The sequence below is a fragment of the Equus asinus genome, chromosome 9 (assembly GCF_041296235.1).
Source record: "Equus asinus isolate D_3611 breed Donkey chromosome 9, EquAss-T2T_v2, whole genome shotgun sequence".
In the NCBI taxonomy this organism is placed as follows: Eukaryota; Metazoa; Chordata; class Mammalia; order Perissodactyla; family Equidae; genus Equus; species Equus asinus.
The window spans coordinates 95019613-95046721 of record NC_091798.1 but is presented as its reverse complement, the minus strand read 5'-3'; the positions used below and the strand labels follow the sequence as shown (position 1 = coordinate 95046721).

Here is a 27109-nt window from a genome sequence, read left to right as displayed (position 1 = left end):
TTAAGCATCCTGCCCAGGGCACACAGCTAATAAACTATGGTGCTGGGATGCAAAACCAGGCCCCATCTGACTTCAGAACCCAGTCTCTAACCTGTGTACTACACCTGCCACGATGACGGTAGCTGGACTAGGGCGGCGAAAGCAGAGAGAAGTGGATGGACTGAAGAGACACCTGGGAGGTAAAACTGACACGGCTCCACGCTGACTTGCACGTGGGGCTGAGGGGCAGGGTGGAGTCTAAGATGCCCGTGAGGTTCTGGCTTGCTCCTCGGGGTAGATGACGATACTGCTCACTGAGCTGGGGAAGGTGAGTGGATCAGGCTGGAGGGCACAGATGCTGTGGGTTGAGAGCGTGCTCTTGGGACATCCAGGTGACGGCAAGTGGCAGCAGGTAACACAGGCACTTTATAGGGTGGTTTTTTCCCTTTCTCCTCCTTAGAACTGAGATGCATGTGGGGGACTAAGTTTTTAGTGTCCCTTAATATTCTATTCTTGTTTCAGAGGTGTTGGTAATTGTGCCCAACTTGATGTCACCTGCACATTCTGTAAGGCTGCTTTTACTCCATTGTCCAGGAAACTGCGACAAAATAGGCGTGTTTATCCACCGTGCCTTGAGTGCTTACTATATTCCAGTCACTGTCTCAGGTTCTCACACACTACACCATTTCCTCCTCTCTTACACAGTTACTCACTCAGTTATAACGACATTATTCTTCCCAGGATACAGATGAAGAGACTGAAGATCTAAAAGAAGAAGCCGCTTGTGCAGAGTTGGGAAGCTGTCCAGTAGCAGTCAGCATCTCCAGTCTGTGCTCTCCCGGCACGTCTGTTTGTCAAAGTGTGCGTGATGACTTCAGTGGTCCACAGTCATGGCACTTACCGGCACTGACTCTCACGCTAAGAAAGCTCTTCCGTTGTTATTTTGACCCAACCTTCTGTTGCGACATGAAGAACAACTCCGCTAGGTGCTAGTGTGTCTGTAACACCTCTCCAACCCTTGCTAATCTCCATTTGTAACCTAGGGAGGGTGCACCTCAGGGTCAGAGTTTTGAGCAAACAACAACAGTATACAGGAGGAACTTAATCACAGTATCTTCTTTTCATTTTGCATATTCTTAGGGATACCTTCTATTTATAAGCGTATTAGTGTTTCCATTTATACAGCAATAAAGAATTTCATTTAAGAATAAACAAGTAAAAGAAATAGAGGTGAAGACAATTATTGCATAAATAAAAAGAATGGTTGTTCAGAGAAATGAAAGACAAGCATTAGGTGGCCCTGAGCTCCAATGGCCGACTTTTGGAAAACGGTCCTCCTCACCAGCTGTCCTCCAGCAATGACGGGCTGTGGTGCCAGCCTCACCTATCTAACGTCAGTAGAAATCCTTCTCTTGACCAAGAGATGATCTGTTACCATCTCACTTGGAAACTCTGTGTCGCTACTCAGTGGTGAACGCAGCTCACCTGTGAGCTTGCCGCAGACCCCAAGTGCTGTGGGTCAGATGGTATCTTTATGCGCCATCCATCAGACTGGCAGGAGGCTGGGGCCACAGCCTTGGGCTGCCCACCATGACTCCCATGCCAGAGTTTCAGGGAAGAGCTAAGAGCAAAGAGTCCATCACCAATAAGCCACCGTGGTTAACAGCTAAGACAAGGGGTTATTCTGGAAATCTTAGCATATCCAGCCATTTTTTATTTATTTGTTTATTTTACTAATACGCATTCGAGACTTAAAACTCTATCACCTACTCTGATTTCCAGCCATTCTTCTCTCCTAACCCTGCAGTCCCTAGTCTTTCATGACCTCCCCAGGTTGGCACACTTTGTTCCTTTTCCTCCACCACTCCTCTCCTGGGACAGAAGCTACCTTCAGTGCGTTTGTGAGAAATGGTTGTAGATGGGCTGCCTTTAAACATCATTTTTATGAGTTCTTCTAAACATGGACAAAGGCAATAAAAATTCCCAACGCTACATACATTTTAAAAGACATCATTGTCACATGAAATGATTTTGCTCCTGTGTTCCCCAAGGAACTGAAAAGTACATTATAATCACTGTAATCCTGCTGGGTAGAGACAGTATCTTCTCTTTATTCTTTGTTATGCCTGATACTATCTGTTCCGCACATTATTAAGAAATCCGCATCTGTATCCCCCTCATTTCCCAGGAGCGCCACAAAGCCAGTACTTTTTCACCACCGGGCCTTGCCCAGAACGGTCCTTGTTGATGCATTCTTTAAGGGAAGGTGGCAAATACTGGTAAACATGTCTTCCTGAATCCACAAGGCCAAAGAAAAGACAGGCTCCGTCTTGCGGGCGGGGTCCCCGCAGCACCACGCCCGCTGTGCTATCTCACGTCCTGACAACCTGGCTTCACCGCCCCAGACCCGACACAGGCCCTGACTCAGACACCTCGGACAAGGTAAACATCCCCACTCTGAAAATGGAACCCCATCCCGCGCTCCTGCACGAGCGGGGTGAAGCTTTGGAGCGGGCAGTGGGCGTGTGGGGGGTGCAGCTGGGGAGTGTTTTCCCCCTCAGGGCTGCGGCAGAGCCCTTAGGGTCCCCCAGCCCCTTGACTCGAGGCCCTTCTCTGACCATTGTCCGCACACCTCGTCCCTCCGGCTTCCGGGCCGCGGGCGAGATGATTTGCTGCAGATGACATCAGCCCTGGGCCAACGGCTGGAAAGGGGAGGCAGCCACCGCGTGAGGATGTGCCGGGTGGTCCTTCCCTCCTCCTCTTCCTCCTCCTCCCCGGCTCCCTGCCTAGTCTCCATAGAAAAACGGCGCCGCCTCCCCGCCTCTCTCACTCCCCGCTCCTCTCCGCCGCGCGCTCCAGGAGTGGGCGGAGGGGAGGCGGCGCCGCGCCTGGAGGAGGGGGCGCAGGGGCGGAGTCGAGCCCGCACCTTCCCAGATAAGCCTTTCTCCTGCCGCAGAGCAGACGAGAGGAGCCCAGCGGCCGGAGCAGGACACTTCGCTCAGGCGGAGGGCCGGCACGATGGCGACCGTGGTGGTGGAAGCCGCCGAGCCTGAGCCGTCCGGCGGCATGGCCAACCCGGCGGCGACCACCTCGCCCAGCCTGTCGCATCGCTTCCTCGACACTAAGTTCTACTTGCTGGTGGTCGTCGGCGAGATCGTGACCGAGGAGCACCTGCGACGCGCCATCGGCAACATCGAGCTCGGTAAGAGGCCCTGCGCCCCCAGGGTCGGGCCGGGGAGAAGCGCAGAAGCGACCCCACCCAGGGCGCGACGGCCACCCTCCTCCTCGGCCGCGCCCCGCACCCCCGCCTCCGCCCGCCACCTCCGCATCGCTCCGGACTCCTTTCTAGGCTAACTAGGGAGAATAACACGAATTATTAGATTTGCGACCCGGTGGGAGAGTCTCCTAACCCTGAGGGATCTGTCACCAGCTGGGTCTGCAGATCCGAGCTGGCCACCGTCTCTTCCGCTAAATGAAATGCAGGTGTCAGGAGCAGAGGCCACAAAAAACCCGCAACCGCAGGAAGCAAAGGGGCGGGGGGGCCTGATGCAATCACTCCCTTCAGCTCCCCCCTCTCCCCCGCAAAGTGCTGGGACCCCCGGCCGGCAGATCCCAGGCTCAAGTCCCATGTGCCAGTCAGTGCCCGCGTGGGGATCATCCTCACCACCGCCCCTCAGCCCCCGAGAAATGCCTTTTCTGGCTTAAAACCTCCCGATCTTTTCTTTCCTCGGGATGACGAGGCCAGTCCTGGGGCCACGCCCGCTCCCCCACCCCCGGGACGCAGAGATGGAGAACCGCTGGCGCTCCGTTCCCAGACGGCGCCGCCTCGTACCGCCCCCGGGGCCTTGGTTACCGCTTTCAGAAAGGACAATGGGTCCCCAAGTTGCGGGGTGGGGCTTTCTTTTAAAAGTCTCAGCCTCGGGAGTGATGGGGGGGGGGTGGTTGGCGGCGAGCGGGGCCAGCGCCCGGCCGGGTGCGCGCACCAGGAGCGCGCTCTGCAGAGGCCGAATAGCGGTTCTCCTGGAGCCTGGGCGGGGCCGTGGGGTCGGGCGGGCGTCGCCTCGGGCGCGCACACCGAGCCCCCCCGCCCCGGGTCCCCGGCGCCGCAGTGCCCCCCCGCGCCGCACCTGCCCCCGCACTGCGGCGCCCCAGGGCCGGGCATGCGCTCCGCCGGGGCTTCGGCCGGCTCTGCCGCGCTCTAGGTCCCGGGTGGGCGGCTCGTGTCTCTGCCTCGCCCTTCCTCCCCCCAGCCGCCCCCCATCCCCTCGCCGCGCCCGCGCCCCCGAGGCCCGCGGCCCCCGCCCCCGGCGCGCGCTCCTCTCCCGGAGCCGCGGAGGCGCATCTGCCGGCCGGCGGTGGGCGTGGTGCCGCCGCACTGCGGTCCCTACGGCGGCCGAGCGGACAAAGGCGCGCCCGCTGCCTCCCTGCTCGCCCCCCGCCCCTGTAAAAAAGACCGAAGGAAAACCTTATTTTAGATGAAAAAATCAACGCTTGTCATCTGCCTCTTCATGTGGAAACGGCCGCTGGCCCTCAGAACAAAGGCTGCGGGGCGGGCACGGGAGTTGCAGACCTGGTTCTTTTGTTTCACTTTAAAGCACTGATTTTTCCCTTTCAGCTTAAAAAAAAAAAAAAGTGAACAGAAAGCATGGCGTTATTTTATTCGAAAAAATTTCAAGAATAAGAGATTTCAACAGTGAAATGCCTCAGTTGAGCTCTCAATAATGCTTCATCTTCCAACTGTAGGCCTTTAGTCTGATCCGTTCTAATTTAGTTTATTTGCACATTTTCTCCTTGGAAAATTTCACACTTCCGACTTTGGGTGTGGCTGCTGTAGGAATCAATGACTTCAGATTTTTTAAAAAATTGTATTTTTCAGCACCATTGCCAGAGGATAATAATACATTAAGGAGGTGCTTTTCTATCGATAAAATTCTCATAACTGCCTGATGTGGTGCCAGGAGAGGGACCATCGCCCCCATTTTAAAGATGGGGGCCCAGAGGGGCAGGAAGGATGAGGGGACTGGCTCAAGGTCACACGGCTGTGAGTGACAGAAGCGCCGGCACTGCAGCATCCCTGGTTTTCTGGCCCCGTCTGGGGTCGGTGCAGGGCAGGCCGACACCGCCGGGAGAGCGCACAGCGCCTGTGCCTTTCCCAGGGCCGGTCTTTGTGTAGTCATCTGCTGGTGGGCAGCGCCCACGCGGGAGGCGGTGCGCCATCACCTTCGCACCGTCATTCTCTCCCTGCTCTGTGCCTGCTCATCGTCCTTTTAGTGCTGGTTCCGGGAGGTTTATTCAAGCCGCATCTGGGTGAGGATGACACGGATGCATCCGCGTTGTGCCGTGCTGTCTCGACTCTTTTTTTCCAGCCCTAGCGCTTAGTGACGAAGTTCAGATTGTCTTCCTGACAATTTTTTTTTTAATTTTAAAAAATGCGATTGAGGCATTATAAAGAGAGGAAAAGGCACAAATCATAAATGAGAAGCCCAGTGAATTTTCACAGAACAGGCAACCTGTGTAACCCTGATCAAGAAACAGACGTTAGTGGGTTGCCAGAAGCCCCCTCGTGTTCCTTTTCAATCTCCATGCCTTCCTGATTTTTAATTCCCTAATTTAGTCAGGTTTTTGCACCGAACTCCAAAATGGCTGTATTGATCCCATTAAGAATCAACCAAGTGAGCCAGCGGGGCGTTTCCTTCCGCGCAGTAACAGATGCTGCTTTTCCTCTGGAGATCCCCGGGCCTGGGCCCTGGGGTCTCTGCGGCGGCCCAAGCTGCAGGGCCTTCCAGCGCTGAGGGAAAATGCTGCTCCCGCGGCTTTTCACACGGTCTGAGATGACTTAGCAACAGGGCGGGCCGGCTGTTTCCCTGTGCCTGACACGCTGCCGCCTCAGCCTTCGGGTCCCAGCTGGGCCTCCTCCAGAGGTCACTCTGGCACCACTGCTGCTGTTGCTGGTGCCTGTGGACCCGTTGTGTGAAGCAAGATGGAGATGCTCCAGGGCGTTCGACTCTGATGCTGCTCTCCAGGCCGGGAAAGCTGCTCCTCTTGCTTCCTCTTTCCCCGCCTGTCTTAACCGAGGCTCTGTGGGTTTGGAGACCCTGGTGACTTGGGTTTTTGCCATTTGATTGCTGAGGGCTTTTGGAGATCTAGGAAATAAATCTGTAGGAAGGTGGTGGTAAATGCAGTAAATCAGCAGGCCTGCAACATCCCTATGTGGATGCGTGGTGAATCCTTCTTGACACCAAGGAAGAGAGATGGTCACTCGTTTTCTCCACTGTATTCAGAAAGCGTAACGCAGGGTTTGGTCAGTCTCCTCAAGTTTAAAACAACCATCTTTGGTCCAACTAGTCCAGCTTTTTTTAGTTAGTTATACAGGACTTACCCCAAACCGCTGTCACTACCACCAACTACCACTCCTTTGCCGCTTCCTAATTAGCCCCCAACATGGGCTTAAAGGTCATCCCATTTTTAATAGAGCTCCCACTCTTCGCCTTTATTTGAGGACATAGACTACATACATCCATGCCTTGCAACTGGATTCTAGAGCCTTGTGAAAGTTGTTTTCATTGTTTCATTTTATTTCTTTAAGGGAAGTGAAACATAAGGAATACTAAGTGTCGGTTTGATGCTTTAAATTACTGTGAAAGAGTGTAACTTTCTTCTGGTTAACAATCGGAATCAGCAAGATTTGTTCATAAAAAGATAGATGTGGGTAACATCTAACGCAGTGGAGTTTTAGATGTAAGTTCAGCTGATTACATTGTAACTCTCTGATGTCAATCTATTGAGTGTCTTCAGCACAAGATGACAGAGAATTAAGAACCTAGGAAAGATTCAAGGTTAGTTTTCATTTTAACAGGGAAAAAAAAACACCACATCATGATGGGAGTTAAAAGAAATGTTGGAAAATGTTAAATTTGTTATATTCATCTTCTTACTTTTCAAAGTCGAAAGGCAGATGGGTTTCTGCCTGCACTGCTTAATTGGGTTTATCTACTAAGGGTTCTGTGATCCATGCTGAAAAACAGGCCAGTTCCCAAACTGGAGGTCATTAAATTGATGATTCATTCTTACTCTTCTCTAACTGCTACTTTTAAAATAAGTTCTAACTTTTAGACCAATAAGTAAATTATTATAAATCACGTCTTTTGTTTGTTTCTAATGTGAGATGCTATCCAAGGCCTAAATTATCATCAGTGCTTTGAAATGATGAGCTCTGTATGGAAGGCATTGTCTGCATGACACAGCGTGTATATATTGTGAACGTGAAGTTCTTGGCTTAACAAAAAAGGAAAAAAGCAAATTGAAGGTTAGGTCAAGGGAAAAATAGGAAATCTTTTCTCTGAGAAAGAAAGCCTTCCTGAACATAACATTCCCTTTGTTTTAATTCTGGTTCTATAGTTTATGATTTTAATCTGACTAAGATCACTTTTTAGCATAGTTTTACACATAGAATCTTGTGATTATAGCTTGATCATTTAGGTACTTGCAAAAAATCTTCCAAAGCCTGTTTCTCTGAGGGAGCAACTGAAGCTCATAGAGAAAATCAGAATGTCAAGCCCAGATAACTGTCAGAGAGAACCACATGCCATTTCAACATACAACACAGATCATTTCACTGCTTTCTTCAATCTGTTGTCCCTTTTAGAAATATAAATTTATCCTTTAAATGGGAGGTGCTTTTTTCCCCCTTTGCTGGTTTTATTAAACAATCCTGCAAAATGCTGGCGTGGTCAGTGACCTCGGAGAGCCGCAGCCCGTGTTCAGCAGAGGCACCTGCTCCTCCTCACGGTTCCCCCTGCCGTCTCCTGTGATGCACCTGCCCCAGACACACACACACAACCTTCTCTTTCTCTTTTTTCCATCTTCGTGTCACGTTGGCCTCCCCTTTGTTCACCACTACCCCTGAGGTCAGAGAACAGAGATGGAAGGACCTTTGGTTACCCTCTGGTCCCCGTGGCTGGAGGACTGGCTGACAGAGTGATGGCACACACTTCCAGGGCTGGTGACAGCCCCAGATTAGGCAGGAGAGTTCCACCAACTCCCCAGTTGTGACATATGCCCTCTAGGCCCAGAAATTTAAAAGTGGAGGTTGATCTCCTCCAACTGGTGGAATTGTTCTGACCCCACCTGGGTAAGCCAGTGAGGGCACAGACAGTGAACCCTCGGGAAAGGGCTTTACGTGGTGTGTACGAGGGGCAGTCAGAAAAAGGGCTGGGAATTTATCCGGACCTCTGTGCCCCATCAGAGACCAGGATGGTCTACTCCTGAAAGCCTTCCAGAACCTCTTTACCTAAACTCCACTATCCTCCAGCCAGGAACTCAGAGAAGGGAGGATGTGGGAAGGACGAAAGAAGGTATTTTTCTGTCCACTGTTGGCTTCCTTTTAGGCACAAAGGGGAGACACGTACCTTGGTAAATGCAGTGTGAACCTTCACTGAGAACCAGTTTCCCTTTACTGATATTATCCAGTAGAAGGCACAAAGTAATTACAAAGTATTTTCTTCCTAAAATTGATATGGAAAGTGACCTGATTCCAAAATTTTCCTTTCCAGCTAAAATAAGTAGTAAAGATTTCATTGTCCTCTTTATCAGTGGTAGTAGTGACTATGCGTTGTTAAGACATAATTTGGCTGGAAATTTCTCCTTTGAAAAGAAAAGTCGAAATTTTTAGTTTCATTGGGACTATAAGAATTGAGAAATAGTATTTTTATCAGCTGTTTACTAGTGTAATTTAAAACTTACCAAATGGTTTTCCTACTGTTTTGTACTTTTTCCATGGCTGATTGCAAATCATATAACCAGGAGATTATGAAATAGAAAGCAAACCTTTAATTACATGTGTCATGACAAGTTGATTGAAGCCGAGGGAAAAATGGCAAACGGCACTGTAAGAGCCAGTCCACATGTAACCCTAGATGGAGTTGTTCACGTGGTGTGGCAATCTAGACGTCACTTAGAACAAAGGCAGAAAAATTGTATGAATTTAATTTAAATACATATGTCTCATTAGGAGCTTATTGACCCAACTTGACAAGCCCGAAGACAAAGTGGAGCCCAGACCTGGAGCACAGAGACTCCTGTCAACCATCACCAATTAAGCAGCTCAGACAGGAGCTCGAGAATTTTTCACACTAGACGAGCATACAGCGTATACATCGAGGTTAAATATTCTAATGAATTCAGACCTCTCAACCTGTCAAGCTTTCTGTGAAACAAAAAGAACCCATTTATCATCTCTGCACTAAAAGGACCCACAAAATCTCAACATGCCTCTCTTTTTAAAATTTAAATACCCCATCAGCACAGATGCAAACTGAGGCTGTCCATGTTTCCAGGGAGACGCATAAAATCTTCCCTTATAATTTAGCCTCTCTTAGGAATGTGAACTCCTCCACACCTGAATTCCTCCCATGGATTGTATGAGGAATTTCTACCTCTAGTTAGTGGACATACATCGATCTGAAAATGTTTCTCATAGTTGAAAAGATGTCCTCTATATAATCTGAAGATATTTTGGATGCATAGTCCACTGAGTTTCCAGAATCTTTTTGTAATGTGTGTGTGTAGTGTGAATCTCCTTTGATTCTTTGCAAGATAGGAAGACTGAACAGGCTATAAATGGGGGTAAAGGCAAATATTCATTACAGACTGAGAGGTGTGTGTAAATAACACATTGCCATTTATCCTCCCAGGTCTGTATGCACGACTAATGACCAGCGAAAATGCTTAAAGGCCCGGTGTTTATTTAGGGAAAGTTCACCTGCTGTGTTATTCCTGGGGGTTCAAGCTTCTGCCCTTGGTGGGTATGCAGTAAATGATTGTTGTTCCAGAGGTTTGTGCTGGTAGTTGAGGATGCTCCATGCAAGGGTACAGTCGTGGATACTGCATATTGACATCTATGTGGGAAAATACAAAAACACAGAAAAAACAAACACTCCAGAGTCCTTTGGCTCCCTAGTTTTCCCCAGCTGGCACCCCGGATCTCTGGATCTCCCTTCTCTGATGCGCTCTGGGTTTTCCTTAGCCTCCCCTCTGGGAGGGCATGAGAGAGGCGGGGAGGGAGGAGGAGGAGGAGACGAGGGAGGGAGGGCGTCAGCACTCCTCGCCCTCATGTTCCTCTCACCCGAGCTTCCAGTCAAGGGAACAGAACTTCTGGGCGAATAGACAGTTCATGGCCCCCAACTCTGTGGACGCTTTACAAAGTATAAAAAGTTGCCACATTTTGTTACCTCTGCATAAGAAAATTCAGTGCAACTAACAATTGTGAATGAAAGAGCTGGCTGTCAGGCTAGTCAGGTATAATAAATGTTGGAGGGAGAGACAGGCCATGCCTGTATAAGATTGAGATCCGGCCTTCTTACCAAAGATCACACAAATTTTCGTTTGATGCCCTGGGGCTGAGAAACCAAGGTCAGAAAAGGGATGAGTAAAGAAAGGAAACTGTTGACGCACACAGAATCTGCACGGCGTCATTTCACACACAGTCCTGGACCCGAATGCAGCCCCTGTGTTTCTGCCTTCCGCACCTCCTCCGCCATCTTGCTGCCTACAAGTGGACATGGGAAAGCTAGAGGTTGTCCTTGGGCCTCTTAACTGCTACAGAACTCATCATCCTCCTGTCCTTTCTACTCCCTTCCTCAAGTAAAGCCTGTCATTTTCCTGATAACTGTTTTCTTTTACTCTTCCAGAAAAGCTGCATTTACGTTTTATGAGGGCAAAAGTTCAGTCCACACTGCTCATTATCCCTCTCTTGTGGCCTGGTGGAGAGACCTCCCCGGCCCTCCCATTTTGCGGGCATCCACCGCTGGTCACCAAGCCCTTCAGAAAAGGGGCTTCCACACCCTCCCCTGAAGCCTGAGAAATGTTCCACTGATGTTTCCCAAACCACTCTGAAATGACTAACTGGATGTCTGTCATCTGTCTTCTGTCCTTCCTTAGGAATCCGATCATGGGACACAAACCTCATCGAATGCAACTTGGATCAAGAACTGAAACTTTTTGTCTCCAGACATTCTGCGAGGTTCTCTCCTGAAGTGCCAGGTGAGGCTGGTTCAGTGTTAGTCAGCTAGGATCGAGGGGATGAGGAGGCGGGCCATGGCTCTGGGCTCCGTCTGGGCGTCCAGAGACTTCTGCTTATTGCTAAAGGAGCCTTTGTGTTTGTTATTACCAACTTGGTTAGCAAGAAGCCACAGTTTTAGAAAGTCGGCTCTATGTTGTCATTGTGCGGGTTACCTATTTTGTGGATTCTTGTGGGGTTTTTGAGTTCTGGGGTAATTTTTTATTTCTATCTCAGTACTCTGAGCTTTTGGATTGCAAACTATGTAAATGTTAATTTTACTCAGATGAAGTTAGGAATACAAATGGATACTCCAGAATCCCATGGCTCACTTCCCTCCCAAGAAAAAGGGAGCTCCCGCACTTTAGAGGAAATAGACACCATCATTTCATCAGTGCGTCTCCCCCTTTTCTTAGTGTGGGGAGAGTTTGAAATTCCAAACTGCTGTTAAAATAGCCTTTCTTTCAGAGATGAAAAAGAATACTACAGAATAATAACAGGTAAGGACACCAAAATTTTGTCATTTGTGAAGCTGCTCTCGCTAACTGGCGCCCCTCTGGGGATGTACTCTGACATGTGCCTCTGGGCCTGGGGTGCAGTAACCCCACCCATCTTGTTCCCTCTTGTGAGTAGTGACCCACTTCTCCCACCTGGTCACATTGGAGGGTTATGGGCAGAGTTGCCAGCCCATAGAGACACCAAACCTGGGGCGTGTTTCTCAGCAGCTCTTCCAGTGTCTATCACAAACATTGTATTGAACTTATTTCTTGAATATCACTTAAATTTTATGTAAAATAGAGAAAATCTTTTTCTGTCTACTTGATTTCATCATATGACTGGTAATTTTATGGGCATTGATATAAAATCAGAAATAGGGTTTAGCCTCTTTTTGACTGATGACATCATATTCCATTAGCCTGGCACACACTGAGCTTTGAAGCCACATACAGAACGCCAGCGCCTTCCTGAGTCACACTTGGCTACAGCAGTGTGCCTACGAGACTGCCCCATTCTTCTCTTTGAGTTTGATGTTAGAATAAAATCCCGTCCATTTCAGTTATCAAATGACCTGTAGCTTTCAAGCATGGAATTGAGTGAATGTGCTAAGAAAAACTTAGCAAGAACAGATTCACTGAAAGTTAAACTTGCTGCAAAGGCATGTGGAAAATCTGCTCTTAAGGAACTTTGCAGCGAGAAAAGTGATCCCGATACTGTGAGACAGCGGGTGCTTTGCTGAAGTGAAGGTACAGTATGTGGTTGTTCTCTCATTGTTACTGTGTTGCATTTTTATGTCTTGCACGTCCCCATAACTTCTAAAATCATCTCACAGAAAGAGAAATAAGGGAAGTACCCTTTTCCAGCAAGTATGTTTTCAAATGTAAAATTGAAACTTCCATCCTCTCCCTGTGGGTTGCTCTGGCTTTCCTACTATGACTGTTTGCAAGGCTACGTGTTTTTTTGGTAAACAAATCCCATAATTCCCACTTGTTCGTTCACACTTTGACTGACTTTATAGAATGACAGCTGTGTTTTGCAAAATGAAGGGCTGCAAGAATTGCTAAAGAATTAACCATTTTTGGAGCAAGGACCTGGTATTACTCTTGCGGACAGGAAGGCCAGGGCCCCTAAAATGCTACTTTAGCCTAATGTACCCATCCCCCTACTTTTCCTGCCATCACCTGGGATGAGGACTGGCCACCTACCCACTGGCATCAGGGCTGTGCCAGCTCTGTGTCCAGAGACCCTCCCATTCCTGCCCACCCCGAGAAGGACAGATGTGATGACCTCCCCTCGAGCCTGTGAGTGCACCATGCAGGGCCGGCCTCGCCTCTGTGAACTGAGCATCTGAACTGAGCCCTGGAGTGATGCCCCAGGGAGAGGGCATCAGGGGGAGTGTGCAGAGTGGCTTGAAGCATCCTAACCAAGGCTGCAAGCAAGGAGGAAAGCGCGTGTCAGACTCAGCTCAGGAAGTCAGTGTGTTTTAGAGAGAAGAGATGTTCACCAGAGGACAAGGATGCAAAACTGGGAGGGTGGGGATCAGAGGATGATCGCTGGGCTGGGCCCAAGGAAGCCTTTAGCTTCTGTGGAACAGACTGGAGGGTTTATGGGAAAATTTGAAGTCTGTTTGTCAGTGAGTCCAAGGCTGGTGGTCTCTTCCCCACTCACTGGGATTCCGGAGGAGCTAAAGCCTGTGCCTCAAGCCCCTAATATGGAGTCAGCTGACCCTCTGCATTTAGAGTTTCAAGCTCCTAAGTTAGCTGAGAGGCAAGGAACAAGATGAAGGATGGAGCCTCTGAAAAATAAAGCCATTCATTCAGTCAGTTAAAAACACTTAAATAGCACCTACAGTGAGCCAGGCGGTGGGGGAGGGGGGCGGTGAGCGCTCAGCGACGAGCGACCCAGACGTGTCACCACTTGGTTTGCGCTCTTCTTCCTGTAAGAGGAGGAGCAGGTGACTGCATCAGATCCAGGCGGAGTTGGTTTTGTCTTGTTTCGTTGAGGCGAGCAGAGTTGTAGCGACATGTCCGTGGTTTCCCTGGACACAAGGAGATTAGGAGCTCGGTTGCTCTCGTATCTGTTTCACGTTCATGGTGTTACAGCTGTGTTGTCTTGAAGAACTGGTGGTCCTAGTGAAAGACTGGCGACAGCCTCCCATGCAGCTAACAGCTTGTGCAGGTGGCACAACCAGGTTGTGCGTTCATACTAGGTTTTAAATATGGTTTGAGATTCAATTTACCTATTTCTTCAGACTTGCATCTCGTTCCAGACCACTCTGAAAGGTTTACTCATCTGGAACAAATATCCTTGGAGCAGGAACCTGGAATGTGATGCTTTCTCTGCAGAGGGCGGGGGTTGTTAGAGTATGAATGGTGAGCTGGTGGGTCCCCCTGTTCCCTGAATGTGCGCCCTGGGCTGACTAAGCCCTCCCCAGCTCTGGCACACTGTAATTCTTGGAATGGTTCTTACTATAATTCTTACTGTAGTTGTTGGGATGGTCAATCATCCAGGGCTGGCTTACTGTCTCAAACCTGTTTCAGCGTTGCTTTCCCTCCAGATCCTTTCACGCATGGCTGCTGTGTCCTGGCAGGTCTCTGCTGACTTGCCCTGAGGGAAACCATTCCTGGCCACATCTAAGCTGGGCTCAGGTGAGACCAGTTGTCTTGAGGGAAAAGGTTAGGTTCTTTCATGAACACTCCCCAGTCTTTCACACAAGGGAAAGCTCCACAATTGAGGCTTCCCAAAATAGAGCAATAGCCTTGTATTTTCTTATATTGATGAGTTCAAAGCCTATGATACAATTTTTATTTATGCGTTATAGCATGTTATTTGTACCTCATTCATGTTGGAAGAGAGTCGTTTTTACAAGTCTTGCCACAAGAGCAGAGCGAGGCTTGCCGTGCCGTGTGGAGTCTGTTTCTTTCTTCCCTAACTTGCCTCTAGGTCCACCTGCACAGACCCGTGGAGGAGCATCTCCTCGGGCTTACGGGATGTGCTCCTGATCATCTCTGTCAGACAGACAGACATTTCAAAACAACAAATACAGACCGTTCCCAGGGCAGGGGCGCCAGAATGGAAATTAATTCCAGTTTTCATTTCGTTTTGCCACTTCTTTGTGCCTATTAAAATAATTAACATTTTTTGGTAACCCAAATCCACACCAGCAGCATAGCACAATGATTAAGAGTGCAGAGTCTGGAGCTGGACTACCTCTGTTTGATCCTTGCTCTGACATTTATTTACTGTGGGATCTTGGACAAGTTACTTAACTATTCTGGGCCTTAGTTCTGCTGTTTGTAAAATGGGGACCTTCACTTCTACCTCAGAGGTTTCCTGAGCATCAAATGAATTAATGGGTGTAAAGGTCTTCAAACAGTGCTTGTCATGTGGTAAAACGATAAACGTAAGCTAGTATGAATGTTGTCTCCCTTGTTGAAATCTATTTGACTTGCATATTTGGTCATGGTTACTATCTATGGGGAATAGTGGCTTTAGATATTGGCTGGCTTCCTTTTTGTAGTAATTTTTTTAGTTTGTATTAAAGATGTTTCTCAGAGAAGCAGTTGCCTCAGCATTGTCAAGACGCACATAGCTGCTGTTATGTGTAGAGGCAGTAACTTTCTGTGAGTGAGCTTAGTAAGGTTCTTGGGTGTGAGAGCGAAAAGGAGATGATACAGGAAGGCACTGGCCCCGCAGGACCTTGGGGTGGGGCTGCAGACCGTTTGCACAGTGCTCCTGCTGGGGCCCACTCGAGGATGCTGAGTGGGTGAGGGTGCTGGCCAGCTTTCTCCTGTGGTCATCCATCCATGGTAACCTCTGCCCCTCTCTCCTACCACTAAGGTCCCTCTTCTGCCCGCCCCCATCAACAAGTCACTCTGCCGGTGTTCAGAAACTGAGATTTCTGGTGGTTTATCTTCTTAGTCAACTGAATAAGTAGTAAGACCTTGGCATGTTTGCATTCTGTCACTAATTTTATAACTCCTGGTCACGTTCACAAAAATCTTAGTACGGTGGGATTGATTTTGTAATGTGTTGAAGAACCCAAGCCTCTTCCTCAGAAGATAAACAAACCACAGCTGAGCGTCGTGAGATTTGTGCTGAGTGATTGCTAAAAATATATGACCTCGAGATTGGGTTTTGATGCAGAATTCAAATCAAGCCGTTTGCATGTAAGTCATGTGGATCCTCCACTCCCTTTGACATTAATGTGGCAAAGTTTTACAATATTTGCCGATAGAATGATAAGAAAATGCTAAAATGCCCTTAGAAAAGATCTAAGAATATTTTTAGTCATCTTCTTCGTCTGTCTAGACTTGCGTGTTTAGTCTGTCATCGTACAGAATTATAGCTTAATTGCATGTGCCTCGCATGCACCGACTTTATGACGATGGGTAATGAGTGTGTCCCAGCCCTGCGCTCACCCCGTAAACAAGAGAGCTCCCAAAAAGAGGTTCAGCTGCACGCAGGATGCTGACCTCACGCCGGGAACCTGTGATTTCAGAGGCGAGCACGTGATCCCCATGTTTTCTCTCTCAGGTGCCCGTGCACCGGTACAGGCCCTTGCCCACATGCCCATGTGGTTCATCTTTTCTTACATCATCATCATCTAAAGTTATGGGAGGAATCCTGGTATTAGAAGAAAACGACAAACAGGGAGCCTTATTTCTGTTCGAGTAACCAGACCTCTGTTTAACGTCAATGCCGCCTGCCTGGGAAGGGGCTCCCATTTTAATGCAAATCACCCTCCTTTCTCCCACTTACCCCTGCCCTCAGTCTGCCTTGCCAGCAACGATCTTCAGTAATGAGCTGCCCTCTCGCTCTCTGCTCCCATTCACGGTTGCAGCCTGAGCAGCAAACTGCCTGGTGGCCCCACCCGAATTCTTTTGAAACAGTGAAAGGGCCAGACTTTCCGAGGAGAAGGACCAGAATTCTGTAGTGTGTGCAACACGAGGCGGGGTGCCTGCGAGGTTTACATTTTGCTCCATTTTGAAATGTGGGGATTCTTTATATCTGTAGATCCTCACACCAACGTGATTTTTTTCTGGCACAGGTGTCGCCGGCAGAGAGTAATAAAATGGCGCTTCATTGCCATGTTCATGCACGTTCATTCCTCAGGGTGGTTAATGATGGCTCATTCAGACCACCCTAGAAATACCTATTCATCTCACTTTTTTTTTTAAGCGTAAAAAGGATGTTTACTCTGCTGGCTGTAATGGCTCTCAGGCGGTCCCTAATGGGCACTGTGGAGCCACTCAACAGAGACACATAGGCAGGGAAGTAGCAGAAAATTGGCTGCCTGGGCCCAGGAGCCATTTTGGGGACTGTCAGTCCTACTAAATTCGCCTAAGTTGTTGCAGAACAGCCGCCAACATTGCCAACCAAGGACAGCATCTCCTGCTGAAGGTCAGCTTCGTCTTCATTTCCAGAGACCAAAGAGAGCCCGCGGCTTTTTGCTGGTGGAGTTGTTGTTGTGTTGTTTTTGAAGCACACGACAACAGCAGCACACTCCCGAGCAACAAAGTCCCTTTACTTTTACTGGCTGCTTTTGGGTTTTCTCCCGGGGGCGTTTTGTTCAGCATTGATGGAAGCAGCTGGAAGTAATGGTGGCAGGTGAGGAATAAAAGCATAAACGAGTAGATTTCTTTAAAAAAAAATCAAATACTGTTTTTGAGCATTTATTAATAAGCAAGGAATTGTAAAGGGACATGTGGAAGAATGAGGTGTCCCCACTGTTTATAATTTAGTTGGGAAAATAAGTCATTCATAGCTTTTAAAAAACGCTAACAAAGAGTGTTTTCTTAATTTACAAACTGTGAGAGAGACAGATACAGACACACACAGAAGAAGAAAGGGGGAGATTTACTCAGATTCCTAAAGAGGACAGAGGGAGAGAGTGGAGACCATTTTGCTTGTTCAGCCACAGACGAGTCACAATGACAAAGGTTCCCCAGGTACCAGCAGCTCCCCCAGCTGCAGCCCGGGACTAATTAAACGGTACCCAGGCAACCAGCAAGCATCCTGCGCCCTGCTCCAGAGCTCACGCCTTTTGTTTCCTGTCTGGGGTAATTTCTACTGCAAGTGAAGTCAGATTTCTTTGGTCCTAGAGAAATGTGAGAAAGAAGCGCCCCTGGGGAAGGACACGTAACAATGGACACAGGGACTGGAGAAATTAACATGCGCACAAGACAAAAATCATGTTATTTTAATAAACTACTCCAGCCTGTGTTAAAGACTTGCCTACAGTCAGGACTGGTGAGATGACCATTTATAGAAAATCCAACTGGAGAGTTGACATAGGATTTAAAGATGAAGTAGTCTAATTAACTGCGCACACTCGGAGCCTAGGGAGGGTGGGGTTGATTCTGTGGCCCCTCCCTGTAGCTGCACCACACACCGTTTCAGACACTCAAACTGAGGCTGCCTCTCAAGATTGCCTTGTGGGGTGAATTGCCTGAGGGGTTGAGCTAGGTGTGCACATCCCAGGACTGCCTTGGTTTGGAAAGACCTCCGACCCTGCCCTTTGCAGCCCTTTCTTAATCAAACAGGTTTTTGTTGTAGGCGATGAGTAAAAGAGGCACAGTGGAGCATTTTGGACGAAATTCAGATTCCTGGTTTTCATCTCACCTGGATAGTCTGGGGAGGGAGCTCCACCCCCTGAGGGAGCGCCACGTTTCCAGCACACCCTGCCCAGGGACACTGCTCCATGTAGATGTTGCTTTTTGGTCCTGAAATGTCAGTCCGTGGAAATGTTACATTTGGGGAAGGTAACGATAGCAATAAAACTAAAGATGGAATGAATTCTGCAACCCAGGCCAACAGCGCTGTCTTGGTGCCGAGCTGCTCAGCCATTGTGAGCAGCTGCTCTCTGCCTTCGGGACTCTTACCTGGAAGTTTTGATGATTGTGAACGACTGTGAAACAGGTGTGAAAACTGCTTTTTGGAGCTCTTCCCCTTTTGATGTTTGTGTGCACGCATGTGAGAGAGAGAGAGAGAAGAGAGATGGGGGCTGGGGGATGGATGGATGCCTGATCAAATTCTCACCCGTTGGAAAGGAGATCATCTTTTCACATTATATGGTATACCTTTTTAAAGGTACTCTATTATCAGCCAATCTGTCATTAAATATTTATGTCGAAGTTCCTGCCGCAAGACACAGTCGCGTTCCAAGTGCTGTAGGCTGTAAGGAGAGGTGTAAGAAATCCTGGCTGAGGGTTGTTTGCACTTGAGCGTGGAACTATGACAACTGACAGAGCGAGTTAGTGTAACATGTGTCCAACGAGAATTTTGCAGCAGGATCCTTCTGTAAATTCTGTTTGTTTAGGCTATTTTTAAAAATATACACGCATAAAAAATGTGTACTTAAATCATATTATCTATTCAAACTGATGCATAAATACAGCAGATCAAATGGGCTGGATTCTCTTTGTGACCAAGGAGTTTTGGATCCAAACTGAATTAATTATTCTGTAGTTTGGAGCTACATTTTCAGTTAAGTCCTTTAATTGTGAAAAGACTGAGTTGCTGTTGTAAGGATTGACCCCTCTGAAAGCAGGTGAGGACGGAACTGCTGAACTGAATGTATAGTCTTGATTCAGGATGGTCTTTGTTGCTGAGGGCTGGAAGCTGTCCATTGGCAGCCTCTGCAGCCACTTGGGAGAGATTGTGAAAGTGACAGTTTTTATGGAAATAAATCTGAGTAATTGGTTCCCTGCCCCGAGGCAAGGATGGTACTTTGGGAAGCGCTGATTCAGCTGTTCCCACATCAGGGGAAGCAGCGAGGGGACGTGTCTCCAGCTGCTTCCCAGGACCCTCCCTCCCAGAGTCCTGGAAGCCTGACCTAAGGCGGCACCTCTGGCCACACCCGAGGCCATCGTTGCCCACGTGGCCCCTCGAAAAATTGCTCTGAGGCCTTTCCTCTCCTGCAAAGAAAGGGATTAGACTGTATCAGGGCATCTGAAATGTCGTGCCAGCCGTTAGTTCTGTAAAACAGTAATGGATAGTCAGTGGGAAGGAATTCCGTGGGGAAGTAAGTCTGGGAACTGTGGCATCCTAGATCTTATTTTTTGAGGAGCCATAAAGTGTGTAACTGCATGTAAATAAGCCTGTTTAATTTCGTATAACCATAAATTTCCCCACCATATTTGACTAGTCACTTCCACCACCACTCTCTCACAGGGACCTAGATTTCTCTAGAACACAATTTGGGCAAGGATGGACTAAAGGAATCTGAGTCCCTTCAAGTTTGTATATTCCATGACACCATGAATTTTTACTAAATTGTCTCATCACTGAAATGTGGAAGGGAACTTGTCCCATTCTCTGTGGAGCTTAAAATGTTTTTTAATCCAGGTTTTAAAATATCAACGAAAGAGTTTAGTTTAGAAAATCTGCCTTTCCCATCTGCTAGGATTATTAGTTTTGGGGAAAGATGCACAGCTTTATGACATGCAGGCTGACTTCCCAGTTTGGGAATTCTTGGCCCTTGGCTTTTTCCATCTGTCTTTACCTTGCAGACAGACCAAACAAGACAAAACTTAACCCAGTTTGCACAGTGCCAAACACCTGCATGGAAAGTATTTCAAAAGTCAAATTCATGAGTGTTTTATCTAAGTAATGCCAAACAGGAAATAGCTGCATTTTTTCCACTAAAATTAGAGCTTCCCCCTTGACGTTTTGGTACTGCATTGAGCCTCAGCTTAGTTACTTATCCTCAGATCTTTGGGAAGAGGCTGAAGATTGAAGTTCACGAGTTCTGGGGATCATCTGCAGGTTGACTGTGTTAAAAGTGCCAGGTACATCGTTTGTTAATGGGTCATCGAGAACGGCCTGTATTTAAATAAGCATGATCAGCCCGGCGTATCTTGTCATGTGCACCATCAATTATCACAACGTCGCTTAACAAGGTGGTACATGCTATGAACGCCCTTGGGAAGCAGTGTTCAAATCAAATTACTGACAGCGTGCACCTTGCATGCGAGTCGTCATTATCAGAAAGCTGTGATTATCTGGAAGGAAAAGTGATTTTTATGGTAATGCAGCATGTGATTGACTAGTGGTGTCTAATACCTTTAAAGTAACAATTTCAATTTGTTTGATCCCTAATTCGATCTTGTTTGCAAAAAATGTTTAATTCACTCACTACAACCTACACGTGATATTTATGGCAAACCTTACAAAGTGTCTTAAAAGCTGAATGAAATAGTCTATGCAGGATAACAACATTAATGATAATATCTCTATGGGTGAGAAGAATGGTGGTCTGGCTAATCAAATATTCTAGTTAATAGAGAGCCGCCCATAATTTTTCGTGGGGTTATTATTTTTTAAGTTTCAGAATCCAGTGATGCAGTCCTTGCTTTTATACTTACACCTCAAATTTATCAAATGGACCTGGGATTCCTAAACCGAATTTATACGTTAGCCCAGGATATATTTAAACTAATTATAGAAAACATGCACTTAGAAATCTGGCATTCCTCCTTTCTCCGAAATGGACTGATATTTTCAAAAAGAGTTTTTAAAAAAGAGGTATTGCCCTCCTTGGGCAGATGCTAGCGTTCATTTTATTGAGGCCTAAGCCGGAGAGATGCTCCACACAGAACACACCTCGTTACCACCCATTTGGAACCTAAACCCAGGACAACCTAACGGAGTCTCCCGTGGATGGTTCAGGAAGGAAGCCCTGTGCCTCAGGTCCTCACCACAAACGTGAGTGGTCACTCCACTGTCAACACTGTCTTATTTTTGCTCTGTTGTTTTACACATGGAACAGAGACTAGTGGAGCCTTTGGAATAACATTCCAGCCTATAAATATAAACGAAATAATTTGGCAAATTGACTCACTCCAGGGTTGTCTAGAAATATGACTGCATCATCAGATAGAAATTTCCATTGCTGGAATCCTTTAGCCAGCAAATGGATTTTCTATGCTTGCTAAGCAGACTCATCAAAAATATGAAACTAGTTACCCCAAAAAAGCTCCAATGTACAACTTAAAAAGAAAGAAAAGAATAAAACAACCAACCAAATGAAAACCTTCGAATGAGAAAAATGGAGACCAAAGAGCTTGAATCAAGTAACCGCTTGTCGTTGTCAGTGCCCTCGAGTGGACTCCGGCTGCCAGCGGCCCCGTGGACAGCAGAGTGGAGCCCTGCCTGGTCTTTTTGTGCCATCCTCTCACCTTCTAGTGAGACAATGCTTGGCTGCTATTTATAGGGTTTTCATGGCCAATATTTTCGGAAGTGGGTGGCCAGGTCCTTCTTCCTGGTCTGTCTAGTCTGGAAGCTCCACTGAAACCTGTCCACCATGGGTGACCCTGCTGGCATTTGAAATCCCAGTGGCATAGCTTTCAGCATCACAGCAACAGGCAGCCACCACAGTGTGACAACCGACAGACAGGTGGCGTGGTTCCCTGGCCAGGAGATGAACCCTCAGCCAGAGCGCCAAATCCTAACCACTAGACCACCAGGGCTGGCTCAAGTAGTCATAGGGCTGGATTTTTTAATCTTTGAGGATTCTGACTTTTCGGAAATGGCTTTTTCCCAATTGTAACTGAATGATAAGAGAAAAGGAATACGGTTATTCTTAACTATAGGTCTGAGGGAGCTTTAGGAACGACCCTCCTTAAAGAGCCTTGAGGCAGTGCCTGGCACCCACTGCCGGCTTCCTATGAGTGTGACAATGAATGATGAGGTGTCGTGGGTTGGAGAAATTATAATTAGCTCTTAGATTTGAAAAATAAGCTGCATAAGAAATCTGGAAATTTGTGATTATTTATATTGCAAACAATTTCTTTATTACAGATTTCCTGTACACATCAAGGTGTGGCAGAATGGTTATTTACAAGCTCCCAATTGCTTTCAGAGATGTGGCAACCTAGAAGCTCTGGTTGAGAGCGGTGTCTGGAGAAGCAATGACAGAGCCCTGGGAGGGAGGGCGTGGGGTTAGAAGGTCTGTGCTCTGCTCCCACCTCTACTGCTAAGTAGACCTGCGCTGTTGTGGACAAAGTATTTAGCATTTATGAACGTCAGTTTTATGATCTCTAAGGTTCCTCTTATATTTAATATTCTGTGATATAATATCAACCCATAGTGAAAAAAAGTCATTCAAGTATTTTTAAAAAGTGGTTTACTGCAAAATTGATAAGCATGGCTAATGTGTAAAGCCACGAAGGTGTTGTTTGCATAAAGTTCTTTGGAATTCTTAGGATATGGTGACATGCTTGGCTGAACAGTGAATGAAAACGTGTACACTCAGGCCACTCCTTCCACAAGTATGTATTGCTCGTCTTATGGGCTCTGGTACTGTGTCAAATACTGAAGTAACAATAATAAGCAGAATAAATAAACCCACAGTCGCGGCACGATCTCCCACAGAGCTCTGAGTCAAGGTACGGAGGCAGACGTTGATCAAATAGTCATACAAATATGTATGGCCATCGGTACTGAGCACCAGGGGAGAGAATAAGGTACTGTATAAATATGTAAAAGAGGAAACCGACCTAGTGAGGGGGAAAGTGAGAGAACTTTAGAGCTGAGATTTGTGACGAATGCTTTTAATTTTGTATTTAGGACATTGGATGCTGTAGTTGTTTCCCTTTTAATGAAACGTTGGCATATCAGCCTAGCTTTACAGGTTCTGAAGTAGCCAGATATTTCTTGAGTTCCACTGGGATCAATGTGAGGTTACAATGGCACATTTCTTAGGAAATAGGAACAATTAAATGGACATGATTTAAAAATATTTCTATGAAGATATTACCATTCTTGTAAGGATTCCACTGCTTTGCTCTGAGTTAAGCATGAAAGTAAGAGAGAACTACCTGGATATTCATTGGCCTCTTAATAAGCATGGGATTAATTACAAATTTGCTGGTTTGCAAAAATCCCCATGGTAGAGAAGTGAAGCAACCAAAATTCCTGGGTTCGGATACGCGGGTTTGTGTTGTCACGTGACCTGTGTGTTAGACCGGTAGTCTCTTACTGTTTTCTTTTTTCTAGACCAATTATAAACCCTGTCTTGCATTGCATCTCTGGTCATTTGTCATCTGTCGTTTACCTTCTGGTTTAAATGTCCACATGTCCTCTTCCATGGCCGTTGATGTCTCGGCCCTACCTGATGAGGTATCTGAAATCTCGCCTTTTGCAAGTAAAAATGCTTCTTCTTCAACCTGGAGGATGTTACTGAAGCAAGTAACCCATGTAGTATTGGAAACCAGCGCCCCTTATTGGAAAAGATGACACCTGATGTCACCACGCAGTCTCGCGTAGAGGAGCCTTTCTGGTTCTGTGTAGGGTTTTGCGTGAAGCTCTTAAGAAGCAGCTGTGTGAGAGGACTTCGCTCCATCATCTGCTCACGCCCAGATCTCGGCTACTCTCCCCGCTCCATCTGAAATCAAAATGTTGTAAAGAAATGTCCAGATAGAAGGATTTTTCATTAAGCTTTTTCTGAAATGCTCTGAACCTTTCAGTCTGCAGATGTTGGTCTTTTTCAGGTAGCAAAGCTCTTTTCCATGGGTTTTTTCATTGTTTCTGTTCCTGTTCTGATTGCAGCCATAAGAATATGTGTCCTTTTTATTCTAGCACTGGCTCTGTCCCCCTCTGTCTCATCATTTTCCCTTGGCTCTCTCACGTGTTCGAGGGGAGCTCCTCACGCTGCCCTGTACGTCGCTGTCAGATGCAGATTTAAATTCTGCAGTTGCGTTTTGTCTTTCCTGGAATTCTTTTGTTGATTCCACTGGCTTCTTTTTAAATCTCTGCCTGGAATTCAACCCACTCCGTTTTTGTTGTTCTCTGTCGTTTTGGAGAGACCGTGTCTGCCGTCTTTTGTAGATATGAAGCATCATTTTCTAAAATTGTCTTTTGTTCCCTATAGAAAGTCATTTTTTTTTCTTAAAAGATTGGCACCTGAGCTAACAACTGTGGCCAATCTTTTTTTTTTTTTTCTGCTTTATCTCCCCAAATCCCCCCGGTACATAGTTGTATATCTTAGTTACGGATCCTTCTAGTTGTGGCATGTGGGACACCACCTCAACGTGGCCTGACGAGCGGTGCCATGTCTGCGCCCAGGATCCGAACCAGCGAAACCCTGGGCTGCCACAGCGGAGCACACGAACTTAACCACTTGGCCACAGGGCTGGCCCCTAGAAAGTCGTTTTCAGAGACAGCATTTTTCCACCAAGCCTCAGGACGATGCTCTTTCTTCCATGTGCTGCAGAATCTTTTCGAAGGTCTCGTTTTTTCTATTTGTTCTCTTCTCCTTATTTAGGGCGGGGTCTGTCTGGGCTCAGCTTTTGCTACCAGGTGGGTCTGCAGAGACTCCCTAGTGATTTGCTGCCCCCTCGGGCGCCGGCAGCCTCACCCTCTCGTAGCTAGAACCCGAAGTCGGATGCAGCTTCCTCTCCCCGCCCTGTGTCGTGGTCCAGCAGGCTTTCCTTTGGCGTGGGATGCTGGCCTGGGAAGAGATGCCTCTGACAGAGAATTAGATGCGACCTGCAGGTCTTTGTACAAACAAGACGTGAGGAGGCCCGTGCACTGGCATGTGCTGCTCCGCACGTCCCTACTCTCAGCTTCGACGTGCAGGGCTTTTCCCGAGAGACCGCTCAGCTCAGGTTGTAATGCAGGCCGGCAGTTTCCCTCTCTCCAGCCCCGTCTCCGCCAGGTTCTGAGGTGAGGGGTGGAGGGGGTGGGGCAGCGGTGGGGAACCGAGACCTCTTTTTCTGGCCTTTGCATCCTGGACGTTGGGGCAGGTGTTTGAAGAGCGACTCAAAGCCTTTCCCACCCTCTCTGAGTCCTGCAGAATGGGGAAGGCTGCGGCTCAGGAGCCAGAGGTCCCGAGTTCAGACACCAGGTCTACCTCATGCCCAAGCTCTCTGTGCCTCAGTTTCCTCATCTGTAAACCTGCTTTACAGAGGATTAGTGAAAGTTTAGCAGCTAGAGGACATGTAGAGCCCTGGGTGGCTGAGGGGCGAGGGGCGGCACACGCTGGGTGCCCCGTAAGTGATGGCTCTTGCTGGGAGTCAGACTTTTGCTGAGGTGGAGCGTGGGTTCAAGAGTGTTCGAAAACATGTATTTCAATTCAATTTGGTGCAGTTCTTCCTCCCCTCCGAGCCCCTCTCCCCCCGCCTTTCAGCATATGGCCAACTCTTTACTTTAAATCAGCATGGTCAGTTTTTCTGGTTTTGTGTATTTTCATGAATATTTCAAAAATTCATCAATTTGGATAAAGATATATTAGGCTCTTCTGTTCTGCCACCAGATTAACCCACCAGCTTTCCTACTTCCAACTCAAAGAGTAATTAAATGATATAATCTTCATTTGTGAAAATCTGTAATGCTTGTAGAATGTGGTCCATTTTAGCATCCTGGATACGTTTCAAAAAATCATGTTTTTAAGAGAGAATTACACGTCATTTGTACAAAACAAATTCTCTGGTAAACTTGATTGGTTCCGTGGTAAACAGCATACCATTCTGATTCTAAATAATGTGCAGATATTTGGTGCTATAAACCCATAGTTTGCTTTACCAGATATGTTGTCTTTTTAAAAAACATTTTTAGATAAAAGTGCTTTAAAAAAAAAAAAAAACAGAAGAAGAAAATCTTAGTTAATGATTAATGCTTTCACCCAGCAGTTCAAGGAAATGACTATGAAATGTGAGTCAGGCAGGGAAAGCTGCTTCATCTTGATGTGATGTTCAGATGGCCTGTAGCATTTTCTCCTCTATACAATATACGGTATTATTCAACCATAATTTGTTCAGTTATAGTTTCTTTATAGCACTATAAGTTCTCTCTACTTGAGGTTCTGGAGAGCCAAATATTTCCATTTCTCTTTGTCTAGTCAGGACTTCACAATTTCAGAAGTCTGTGAGACTCCCTCTCTTCTTTGTGGGTCGTGGGAGGTCTCTCCCCGACACGTGTAGCTTCCGCTGGAAGCAGCAATGTTCGTGGTTGTCGTCACTGTGAAAACCCTGCGCATCACGGCTTTGTTTTCCCCCTCTGGTTTCTGCGTGTTTGTGAGTGGGAGTTTTACGTGTGTCCTGTCGTCCTTTGCGACACTACTGTTTGACTTGGTTGGATGAGAAAAATGCGATTTTATTTAAATGATCACTTGGGGATATAAAGTTTGCAGCAGAAAATCGAGCCTGAATCCTGGCCAGGGTTGTCCTTCGATTTCTGCTTCTTTTATTGTCACAGCAAGACCGTGCTACCGCATGCGCGGGTCCCACTGTGTTCCTGGGGAGGGCCCCGTGGGCAGGCCTTGCCGGCACCTTGAGGCCACCTCCCTCGTCCTGTGTGTGAAGCCTGCAATTACAGCAGACACTGCATTGTCCCCAGCTTCTGTGGAGGGATGTCACTGCACATCAAACAGGGGATCAGCGTGAAGAGAGAAGTTCCGCTGACACTTTCATTTTCCTTGAGAAGAATTGGGTTTTATTTCATTTTGTCGCCGGGAACTGTTGTCTTACTTCGTAGGAGAAATTTTTAAAAAGAAAAAAAACCCAAGAAGGTCTTGAGAAAGCAGGAGCAGACCTGTGCTGCCTGCATGAATGGAATGTGCTCTGCAGCACCCCT

At 47.3% G+C, this 27109-nt stretch overlaps 1 protein-coding gene across 1 annotated transcript in view; it reads left to right on the top strand.

Annotated features, from left to right (window-relative positions):
- Positions 1-2400: 2400 nt before the first annotated feature.
- Positions 2401-27109, top strand: part of MAP1B (microtubule associated protein 1B) — an 89463-nt gene continuing 64754 nt past the window's right edge. The window contains exons 1-2 of the mRNA XM_014851906.3: positions 2401-3181; positions 10918-11019. Of these exons, the coding sequence (XP_014707392.3) occupies positions 2998-3181; positions 10918-11019 (286 nt within the window). The 5' untranslated portion in view covers positions 2401-2997. The remainder of the gene's footprint in view (positions 3182-10917; positions 11020-27109) is intronic.